Here is a 12,236-nt window from a genome sequence, read left to right as displayed (position 1 = left end):
GAGAAATGTTAAGATAGAAGCAAATGGCCTCACTTTAGGTCTCACTGGTCAGCTGGATCTGTTAAAGGCAATTTTCTCCTTGGGTCAGTGGATGCACTTTTTGAAAGCCAAAGCAGAGACACAGTTAAAAATAGAGTCATAAGTAAAAATAAGACCTGGGGAGGAGTTTCAAGCTGGGAAATTTGTGCAAGCCATTAGAGGAATTTTTAGAATTCCCACTTCCAGCAGATGCCCCTGAGCTCACAGATCTCTCCATCTCTTTACCTGCAGCAACCTCAACTCACAGTGCTCCCACAGTGGCTTTCCCCATATGCACAAACACCAATTCAGGGTTACAAAGAACCTGAGAAATGTCTGACACACCTTCATCAAGTTGCTTTTTCTGTTCAGCCTTAGCAGAATTGCACAGCCCAAAATTCACAAAAGAGGCTTTAATTTCCACTGGTTAGAACTGTGTAATAGTGAGTGCAGCAAAATTACTGCCATGAATTCCACACAGTGAAAGTTTCAAGCAGTTAAATTCACCAACACGTTGTGGAGGTACAGTCCTGCAGTGAGGTTTCCACTCAATCTCAAATGCACCTTGGCTTTTTCCCCTCAAAGGATCTCCAGATTGAGATGTACATTCCTCATTTCCATTTGAGAATTACATTTCATCAGGGACAAGGAACAGGAATTGAGTCAAGCAGGAGGAAATGTACAGCAACACAAGGTCAGAAAAGCCAAAGATTGAATAAGACCTTCTCAACAACTGTTCACAGGCAGTTTGGATAGAGGAGTGGCAGGAGGGAAGGAGTCATTATAAAAGAATGGAAGTCTTTCTTCCTTGCCACATGATTTAAATTTTTCATGTATACCAAACCAGCTCCTTGCAGGGAGGTGCCCCATTCACTCTAACCCTCAGGCTACATTCCACAGCTGATCAATCTTTTGTTTTTTATCTCGTGGTGTAACTTTCCAGAGAAACTTTAGAGTGTTTGTTTCATGGGAACGAAGTGATGTCATCCAGCCCATAATTGAAGCACTCAACAATCAACAGAATTATTCATAATATGCATTAATATTATTGTCAAAAAGCAAGTGCTTTGATCTTGCTGAAACAAATCTTATTTTATTAGGATTGGTTTGCTTCCAGCATTTTTTCCTCCTCAAAAAATTCTCCAAAAATTCTGCTACTTCATCCTGGGTCAGGAGGCAAGGAAGCTTAAGTGTCAGAAATTCCCACAGAAACAAAATCTCATGTTATGACCAGGTCAGGCTCTTCTCTATTATTCATTCATTTATTTTCATTTCTTTCAAGTCATCAGCTGCCTCCACAGAAACTGGAGTGCTTCCTGCCACTGCAGTGAACCCTCTGACCTTGGTTTAGTGGCCCTGCTGTGGCTGATGAAAGGTGGCAGGGTTGGTCCTTCTGCATGTTCAGAGAAAGAATTTGTAAAGAGGAACTTTGCAGATCTCTGAGTGCTGCTTTCACAGGATATGCAGAGAGATGAATTTCATCATTTAGGTGTTGCACATATAAACCACGAGCAGTTCAGTCTGGGGAACATGTACAATCACAGGCACAACAAATCCTCTGAAATGCACAGAGCTAAGACCAGGCAACCTTAAATCTATTTATCAACTGAAAATTGCTCAGCAGAAAAAATATACAAATATCTATTGCTAGTGAGCCTTAATACAAAAAAGACAAGCCCTGACAGCCTTGTGGAAGAGAAACACAAGCAGCTCTCTCTAGGCTGGCAGAAACATTCTGAGTTACAGCTTTTTGCAGCCTCTCCCAAAAGAGCATCAAAAGCTTGTGCAATTACAAATCCAACATGTTATATCTTGGTCCTATCATGGAAAAAATGTAGGATTTCACTGCATAAAGTCTGCTCCTTTGAGCATTTTGGAAGCCACTCCCTACCTTCCATCAGCTGCCACATAACTGAATTATTTACACCTCATCAGAAATGTAACAGCAGGCATTAAGGAAACCAGGAGATTTAAAAGAGAACACAAAGACACTTCAGGTTTTTAAACAGAAATAGGTGTTATGTCCTGTAAAAGGGCTCATTGTCCTCTACAGAGAGGAGAGCTACCTAGAAAAAACTGCATTGCAACATGTTCTGCTTCCTGGTGGAAAATCTACACCTTTCATTCCAAGATGCAAAGCCAAGCACAGATATTGCAAAGGAATAAACAATGCTACAGGCACTTCTCCCCCACACAACTGTCACTGCCTTGTCCCTAAATTCCCACCACACTGGCCTGACCACTGCTGTGACTCTACCAACAGGACAGGGCACTAAAGAAGAGGCCTTGTCAGACACAGACATGGCTCTTCCCAAATAAAGATGGGATTGAAAATGTTACACATGTACAGGGATGTTTGCCAGGATGGCAGGAGGGGACAAAGCTCTGCTCCCCAGCTAGAGGTGGCACTAGGACTGGAAAGGCACTACAAGATCCATGGGAAGAACACAGTACTGAGGAAAGGAGAACTGGAGAAAAATTGTACTCAGGATAGGAAAACAGCACCATGGGAAGAGAAGGAAAAACAAATATCACAGGTTCTAAATGTACTCTCCAAAAATCTTGGCTTACTTAATAGTCTGTAATAATAATAATCAAAAGCTCAGTTTGGGTTGGAAGGGACCTTTAATGGTCATCTTGTCCAGCCCCCTGCCATGGGCAGGGACACCTCCAACCAGAACAGGTAGCTCAGAGCCTCATTCAATTTTGAGTGTTTTCAGGGATGGGGCATAATTCTTGATTTCTGAAAAGAAGGATGAAGTCTGTAGGAACATGTATGAAATAAAATAAAACAGCAGGAGAGGATCAGGGGGCACAACACTCCACAAGTCCCCTTTTCCACATGTCTATCCCCACCCAGGACTGTTTCCAGCACAGCTCTGCTGCTGCAGCTCATGTCAGCAGTGAGTGCAGCAGACATCTCCAGGCACATCTGCATGAGCTAAAGCAGCTGTCTGAGCAGTTCTGCTTTGCATGACTGCTCCCAAGAGTTCCAGCTCACCCCAGCTTGGGCTGGGCCAGGGCAGCCACTCAAACACCCTCTCTGCCATGCAGCTCAAGTGAAGCAGAGCAGGGAGCATCCACAGGAGCAGTTTGACCAGCTGATCTTTCCTTAAATGACTTTTACCATCAGATATGTCCATTTCCTCCTGATGGATGTGTCCACCTTTCACCAGAGACCTGTGGAAAACCACTTCACAGGTCAATGATAAATCAGTGAGCTCTGGGCACTCCACTTCCAGGCCTACAAACTTGCTCATGTCAAAATCTGACTAGCTTATGCCAAGAACTTTATCTGATCTATTGATTCTGAGGACTTCACAATCAAGTGATTTATATCTGCTGATTGTCATTATTCCAAGTAATAGTATTTTAAGATAACAAGAGGTAATAAACTCTGGGTTGGCTTTTAGTTTTGGTTCGTGGTTTGTTTATTGCTGGATTTTTTGTTTGTTTTATGAACTGTGGGGCTTTTAGAAGCTAACATTTTTATACAGGTTTCTCTCCTTGATCAGTAAACTATTTCCTTGGATATGCAGTTATGCCTAAAGTTTACTCAAAGCTACCAGGGAAGTTACCTGCAATTTGCACTGAGCCATCTTCTCCAAGAAGAATATTTCCTGCTTTCACATCCCTGCAGAAAGATAAAGGAACAATAAGTGGAAGTCATTAAATCTTTACTTCAACCAACAAAAATACATTAAAAGGTTATTATTTCTTATCCTTTGTTTGTTCTATTAGTATTTCTTGTCTCAAATCATGCAGCAATAAGGACTTAATTGTAACTTCAGTAGGCAGGCACTAAGTAGCATTCGTATCATTTATATTTTAGGTACTACACACAGAGAAGAAAAATAAAAACTTTGTAGAAGGTACCCTTAAAAGTGCAAGCAAAGTGGTTTGTCCCAGGTTCTTAGAGTTAGCTAAAAAGGTGAAAAGTGAACCCAGCACTGGTCAAATACTCATGTTCCCCTTTAGGGGGAGAGACTTCAAGAGCCAGTGAGTTGATCTGGTTCTCACCCAGCCCCACATCTCACTGCTCCCCAGCCCTGCAGAAGTTCTTGTGCTTCCTCAGGAAATCAGTTTAGCCCCATACACTGGTGAAAATCCAGAGAGCAGAAAAATGTTGTTTGCTTCTGGCTTAATGAACTTGGCCAGTGAAAAAAAGTCTCCCTGTTATCTTTTTTTTTTTTTTTTAATGAACAACAACACAAGAACATCCAGCCTGTGCAATGAATGTTTTGTACTTTCCCCTTTCTAGCCAACAGCTCTGGTTTTCAGGTTAACAGCAACACTCCTCCATTCTTGAGGGGAACACTGCTTTCACTGCAAACACTTTGAAGTTTTCCAGTTTATTTTCACAGGCTGCTCCACATGCCAAAGCAAGAGAAGCACTTCACAGCTGACACCCCTGTTCATCAGCACAGGCTGCTAAGCTTGCAGTGCCCAGGAACCCACGTGGAACAGGAGCAAAAAGAGGAAAACAACCCCAAAACTAGCAGATTTTCCCTCCACTGCCTTTGGCAAATATTCCAAATCCTTTCACATACAGAAAGAAGTCCAAAGCTATTTTTTTCTCTTCTCCCTAGTGCATCATGAGAACAGAACTGGTGTGATGGCCTGGCCAAAGAGCCCCAGTCAGGCCCTGGAAATCTCCTCCTTCCTGGCTTTGCTGTTCTGAAGAGGAGGCTGGGCCACTGCCAGTTACAGGCCAGGATAATTTTAAACACATCCTCTCCAGCACTAGCATTTGTCAGACTCTTCCCAATATCCAGTCTAGGACAGTGGCATGGCAAGGCTTTTCCCCAGCACACAGCAGAAAAAACTGTCCATAAGACAGTCCCACTAAGGATGAACACCAAACTGCAGCTGGCAGCACCTTCAGCCTTCAAACTGGTATTTCAGGTCATGCCAAATGTACACCTCTTGCTAGCAATGCCCATCCTGGAGCCTAACCCCAGTTTGAAGCACAGGTGTGAGAACAAGTTCAGGAAAAATTCTTATTTGCTTTAGTAATGAAGATGTGTCACAACTTCAGAGTTTCTTACAGCTCTGATAGCCTCAAGAAGCTGATTTTCCCTTCCAGAAGCATGATTTTTGTTTTCTTCTTGCAACCAGCACCTGGTAGCCATTGCAGAAAACACAGCATCACTGGATGCTCTTAAATACATGAAGGACCTGAAGGGATTAAATGCAGAATTAAGCAGGTGGCTACACTCCCCCCCTTAGCATGCATATTAAATCCAATATAATTGGTGCTGTTGAGCTAATTGCCACAAGAGAGACAAACCTAACTGAGCCCTGCACTCCCACAAACTCATGGTCCATAAAAAGGAGCAATGGAAAAGCTCCCTGCCAATATTTAGGCAGAAGATGCCTTTGGGATCCAGCCCCAGGGGCACACAGAGAGCACAGCACCAAAGCCTGCTGTGTCCTAGGTGAGGAGCTGGCTCACAGGGTGTGAAATGTGCTTGGCACAGGCACCTCCAGGAATCCCCCTGCAGCAGCACTAATTCAGAGGGAACACAGGGTGTTCAGGAAACTCTGCAATGCTACTGGAAATGTTTACCCACAGCTGATTCTCCTGTGACAGCCAGGATGCACGAGGCCCTGCCAGTTCCAGGTCATGGGGAAAGGAATAGGATGCATGAGGTTGCCTGTTGAAGTTATTAATTCTCTTACTGGAGTAAGAGTAATTTCCTTTTCCATCTGGACTCCAAGGCAGCCCAGGATGCTGGAGCATTTCCCCAAGCTGGGCCCTGCAGAATTGTGCAGCCTTTCCAAACTTCCCCTCTGGCAGAGCTGCACATGTGGCTCACCAAGCCCCCACAACACACCACACTCAGCATTAAGGAAGTGCCAGGGAAGATTTTGAGGAAAGCTAAGGATGATGTCTCAACTATCACACACTTCACAATCCAAAACAACTCAGGCAGGTTTCACTGGTGTAGCATCAGCAGCCAGAAACCAGCAGGCATTCCCTATCACCAAACCATCCCACCACAGCAGAGAAGCTGGACAGGCTTGGAGTGCAAGAAGTAGCAAAACAAGTACTCAGATTGAATCCCATAGAAAAAATGAGCCCAAAGACTCCAGGCCTTTAACCCCTCAGATCAAGAGGCCTGCTTTCTTTTTAACTTCAGCTTGGATTAATTAAAATTTACATATTTTCTCATTGGAAACAAAAGTCAGTAAACATGATGCCTAAAGCTGGTTCAAGAAATTAAAACAAGTCATGGCCACAATATGAAATCCAGGAGGCCAAACCAGCAAGTCAAACTACAGAATTACATCACCATTTCATGTGGCACTTCCTCACAGTGACCACCCTCTGCAAGGGCCATCACTCACCCCAGCCTGACACACTCCACCCAAAACTGATGGGGCAGCAAGATGTCTGGGGAGTCACTGTTTCCACCGAGGAGTCACTTTCTCTTCCACAGAAGCAATTTCCAGCTTTCCCATCCCTACCCCAGGGTAACAGCACTGCAGCAGCACCAGGTGAACACAGAGCAGCCTTAACACTGGGTGAGCACTCACCCATTCCTTTAGCATACACTGCTGCAGCAGCAGCATCTTTGAAGCAGGTTCTCCTCTAAAATCATATTTAAAATTAAGTGCATTTGAAGGAAAGAGGCGGGGGAAAGATGATCAGTGCTTTCCTGTTTGTTTTCATCAGGAGATGCTTATAAACTTTTGAGCTGAATGGTGAGAAGTTTGTTACTCCAGGATACAGTTATTGCCAAGTGTAACAATCTGAAGGCACTTCCCATTAATGTGGTAATGGCCATATCCTGGGCTGATACACTGGGAATGAATTGTGTGCCTCTGGCATAATTGCTACAGTGGAAACAGGAAGCAACTTTAGCATAAACAATAATTATATCACATTTTAAATGAAGTTACAGAAGGCTAGAGTAAACTTTCTTGTCAATAGTTGAACAAATGCTATAATGCTCTGGACACTCCTGCTCAACAGCTTCATCTCCCTTTCTCCTAAAGCCTTCAAGAGCCTTTCCACAAAATAAGAATTATGTTTTTATTTACCTTGTACTTCACAACCAGAGTGGGAAGAGAGGCTTGGACTTGCTCCAGTGCAGAGCTGGATTCTCCACATCAGCCTTGAAAAGTTTCACAGGAGGGCAGAAACCCTTCTCCATCTGCATTCCAAACTGGTTTAGCTTCCCAGTTCACCAGACAAGAGTTACATCACATTAATGCCTGCAGGATGGGGCTGGGCCCCAGGCATGAGGTGCTGTATGAACAACTCTCATCCCAACAACAAAATCACAGCCAAGCTCCAGCTACAGGACATTGGCAGCACAGGAAGGCAATGAGATGATGCTCCCCAGTTTTAAGTGATGTGTTCCCACACTCCCCTCAATTAATTGTTCAGTGGGGCACAGGGAAACTACATGAACTGTATCCTGAGCTTGTTCCCATTATAATGAGTCCTTAAAATCCTGCTAAGTGCTCAGATCCACCCTCATCTGTAGCCCTCAATCCTTGGCCTAACCCCATGGTGGTTGTTACAGCCACTGCAACCACAACAGAAGGGACCTGAGCAAAGAGTGTCACCCCAGGAGCTCTGCAGCCCAGCAGGGAGAAGAAAACTGTCCCAGGAGAGGGGAAACAGATAAGCCCTGTTTGCTCTGCCTCTGCTTCCACCCTGCTGGCATGTGCCTCTAGAGCACAAAGCACAGCCGTGACTCATTTGCCCATTAGATGCAATTTACATCAACTGCAACAATAAATTTTCATGGACTGAACTCTATAGTGCATAATTTGGCACGAGGAAGGAGTGCTTGGTCCTGCCAAGTTTCATTTAAAAAAAGAGAAGGTGAAAGATGCAACAATTACTATTTTCTTTTAATGGTAATGAATAACTCAAAATATTTATGCTGAATGCAACCAATTGCTGGAGTTGACATTGTTCTGAGTAATTTGTAAAATACTTCCAGGACAATATCTCTACATACAGTTAAACATGAGGCAATCTGTGACATTTTACATCAAATATTCCTCTCCCTTCAATAAGATGCTGTTACCTGTGCCACCTCTTCCCTTTGCCTTAGAAGCCAGGATATAAAAAGCTGGTGACAGGCAAGAGCTTTACATTTAGAGCTGCAAAATGTAAACTAGGCTTGCAGCATGCAGGCAGATCAGTATTTTTACCCCCTCAAATGTCAGCACGTTCAGTGCAGCACAGGAGAAGGCATTCAAGGCAATTGTATTGGAAGTGCTGCACATGAGCATGTCCCTGTTCCTGCTCAGAAAAGCTGTGTGCACCAACATTTTCATGCCACAGCACTGAACCTAAAGACTCTTGGGTGAGGTGCAATTAGTGCCTGTTACAGTGCTGTGCTGAACTGCAGAGCCAGACTGAAACATCTCCCAGAGCTTGAAGGTTTTCCAATGGCAGAGAGCTGGCAGAGCAGCTTCCATACTCCCTGCTGAGCCCAGCACAAGAGCAGGGAAGAGAGGGCCAAGTCCACAGCTTGCTCCATCCCTGCTCATCCACAGCCCTCTCAGCAGGTCCTCGTGGCCACTGGCAGCCAGGCCCAGCAGCAGCAGCCAGGCTGCCATGGATTCCAGCAGGGGACCAGCCCAGTGACATGCTTTATTGCCCAGGATCAGGCAGGCACAGCAACTGCAGCTTCCCTCTTCTCTGAGCTGCTCTGGCAGCTGCTGGCTGTGCTAAAAGACCACGGCCTGCACGCAGGAGCTGAGCCAGCAGCACAAGGCAACTCATAATTAACTCCTAAACTCACAACAGTAGAAGCAGTTTTGAAGCTACACCTTCATGGGAGCTACATAAGTGGGAATAATTAAAGGCTTTTGAATTATCATTTTAATGGCTGGAGAAAGTTAGAGGAATAATCCAGTGTTACCAGGACCTTTAAAATATTTTTTCCTTTTTTTTTTAAGCAGTCTGAAGCAAAGCTTTGAAAGGCAGAAGTGACTGACAGACTGTGGCTTTGCAAACAGAGCCATGTGAAGCCAAAGCCCACTGGAATGGACTGTCAGCTTCCATCACAGAGAGCTTTAAGAGTACAGCAAGTACTTGTTTTCTCCCTGCCCTACCCAGAAGATCCAGGCAGATCACTCAGAGTGCACTGAAGACCTCTTGGGAGGGATAACTCCATCCTGTCACCTGGCATAGGCAAACAGAAACCACAGTAAGGGCTGCATGAGAAATTAACCTCCCATTGCACTTCATTGTAAAAACAAAATATCTTTCAGAGGCTCCACAATGCACTCACTAGGTACAACCCCTCTTGATTTTCTGCCCTCCAGTGCTGCAGAAGTGGACTGCTGCTTTAAGTAGAGGGTTTGGGGCCCGAGAAACCATGATTCAAATTTGATTTCTTTTAGGTCAAGTTGCTCTGGCAGCTCAGACAAGGGACAACTCACTAAAGAAAGCTGCAGGAGATCTGCCTGAAATTCACTGTCATCTTGGTTGTCTGAATAGCTGCAGGGTCTGGGAAGATGCTGAGGCAGTACAGAAAGAGTGGCAGACCCTGGGCTAACTCAGTGCAAGGCTCTATTATGAAGTGAGACAGGCAGCAGTGTCACATCCCTCACTGTGTCCCTGTCTGTCCCACACGCACCGTTACCGCAGCCCCAGCAATTTTCCTTTATCTCAGCAAATTGTGTCCAGCTCACACTTCTCACTCCTGTGCCAGCTTTGTCTCTGATGCTTTGGTGCTCTCATTAATTCCTTCTCTTCCCACGTGGTTCAAGCCTAACAGAGATTAAAGGGAGGTGTGGTTCAAGGACAGACCCTGCCTGCCTTGGACTCCACCTCCCACCCATGGCCAAGCCCCCAGCCCAGCAGCAGTGCTCCAGGAACCTCAAGTGCACATCAGTGTGGGGCAGTTGCTCCAGCTAAACCCAAACCCTTAAAAAACAGTTTTCAGACACATCAGAAACCAGTGCTACAAGCACTGGACCTAGGCCTGCCTCCCAACATGGAGATGATCTAACCATACCAGTGCTCACAGCACCACTTCCTCCTTCAAACGAGGCCTTTGCTTCACACATCTGCCCAAAGCACATCACTGCTGTGACATCAGCTCATGGCAAGGAGGACCTGCCAAGAGCCCACGCTTCTAACAACCTCCAGCAGTTACTGCAAGAGAGAAGCTCCATCTCCAGCTTCATACACCACTTTTAAAGTTTCCCCTATTCTGTCAGAACTTCCATTTCTTTCTCTTGTATAAGGAAAGGACTCTGCCCAGCAGGCTTTAAAATCAAGCTTTCATATGTTGAATAGCAACTAAAAATGTAACAGGACTTATTCCACAAATGCATTTATTCACCCTGTCCATTTCCTGACCCTGCTTCCTAAGGGCTGCAGTGGGGACAAGGCACAAAGCCCCTTTAACACCTGCTGCATTAAAAGCAACCCACAGAGTGAGCAGTGGAGTCACAAGGTCTCTTCCTACCCCTGGAGGCCCAGATATTTTTGGGACACCCTGCCTTAGTCATTGGTAACAGAGGGAAATTGTCAAGTTATAACGTGGTCTTATTTCAGCATTTCATGTCAAATTCTTTCATGTGGAAGGAGATGGGTCTGCTTCACGTGGCAACAGCAGTGACACCACCATGCTGCAGGATCTCCTGCAGGTCAGAATATTGTAAATGCAGGTCCACCAGCAAGGGGAGAGAATGATGCATCTGACTCATGTTCTCAGAAGGCTAATTTATTACTTTATTATATATATTATATTAAAGAATACTAAACTATACTAAAGAATACAGAAAGGATATTTACATAAGGCTAAAAAGATAATAATGAAAACTCCTGACTCTCTCCAGAGTCCTGGCACAGCTTGGCCCCAATTGGCCAGAGTGAAAACAACTCACAGCAGAATCCAATGGAACAATCACCTGTGGGTAAACAATCTCCAAACACATTCCACATGTGAGCACAACACAGGAGAAGCAAATGAGATAAGAATTGTTTTCCTTTTCTCTGAGGCCTCTCTCTGCCTTTCAGCTTCCCAGGAGAAAAACCCTGGGTGAAGGAATTTTTTCAGAGAATGTGAATGCCACATCAGAATACGTTCCTAAAGCATTCACAAATAGCAATTTCCAAAAAATTACCACATGTACATCACACCAGTTTGAGTACAAGCTGCATCAGGTAGCAGAAGGAACAGGAATGTCTGTGATTCACAGAGCTCCCTGCCATGATGGAAAGATGAAAGTCATTCTGGCAAATACACAACCAATTTGGATCAAATTAGGCCACAAAATATTGACAAAGGGGAGCTGAAAAAGCTCTCCATTTCCCAAAGGCAATCAGCATCCTGCTCTGGAGCAGCAGTGAGTCTGTCTCTGTACACACAAAGTCCAAGGCATTCCCCATGCAGCCAAGAGCTGTCCCCATCTACAAAGCCATGGCTGCAGCATGACACAACAGGAGGAAGGCAGGACTGCCAGGGCTCACAAGAAACCTGTCAAAAAGACTTCCTTCTCCAAAATCTGTAAGGTGACAGCTTTAAGCATGACCAGCATAGAAAGAAAGCCCTCTATTTAATCCAGTTATTCCCAGAAAATGGAGAAAGCAGTTATAAAATCAGGAATCTGTGCAAGGGAAACAAGTCCTTACTGCACTCCCAGTCTCACTTGGTGATGCTTTCCAGGCTGCCATGAAGGGATAGATTTCTCTGTAGCAGTTCTTTGTTTGTTGTCCTAAATGTGTGTGGATTTTGTCTAACTTTTGTTTTTTAAAGCATTCACTTTACTTTTTAATATCAAAGTTTTATTAGAACTCCACAAGGCAAGATATAATTCAATTTTGTAAATAAAAACAGTATTTTCTGATGCAGCCTTGCAAGATTTTCCTAGTGTGTTTAATATGTCACCACACAAATTTAGGAAGTGGCCCTTTTCTCCTGCTTTAGCATAAGACATGAAAGAAAAGACTGCAGTGGTCTGAATAAATCCTTAAAGCACCTCTACATGTGCAGCTTTGAGGACCTATGAAGGCCAGAAATTCTGCACCAAACCAGGGAACAATTTCCAAAGTTGTCTTTTTGAAGTGAGTTCTATTCACATCATGTATCACCACAGCAGAACAGATGAACAAGACAATTTAAACAATTACTCTGCTGCTGGAGAGATGCTGCAAGAGCCCATATGGGTGACCTAGTCTCAGCAATCTACAGCAGATAAAGGCAGTGACATGAGGAAGATGTCACAAACAGTGT

General features: G+C 44.5%; 1 protein-coding gene across 1 annotated transcript in view; it reads right to left on the bottom strand.

Moving 5' to 3' along the window:
* Positions 1 to 12,236, bottom strand: part of OXSR1 (oxidative stress responsive kinase 1) — an 89,122-nt gene that overhangs the window by 30,048 nt on the left and 46,838 nt on the right. The window contains exon 5 of the mRNA XM_063176987.1: positions 3,597 to 3,652. Within this exon, the coding sequence (XP_063033057.1) occupies positions 3,597 to 3,652 (56 nt within the window). The remainder of the gene's footprint in view (positions 1 to 3,596; positions 3,653 to 12,236) is intronic.

The sequence above is a fragment of the Melospiza melodia genome, chromosome 1, assembly GCF_035770615.1.
Source record: "Melospiza melodia melodia isolate bMelMel2 chromosome 1, bMelMel2.pri, whole genome shotgun sequence".
NCBI classification, from domain to species: domain Eukaryota; kingdom Metazoa; phylum Chordata; class Aves; order Passeriformes; family Passerellidae; genus Melospiza; species Melospiza melodia.
Note: the sequence above shows the minus strand (reverse complement) of the source record. Positions and strands in the feature narration are given on the sequence as shown.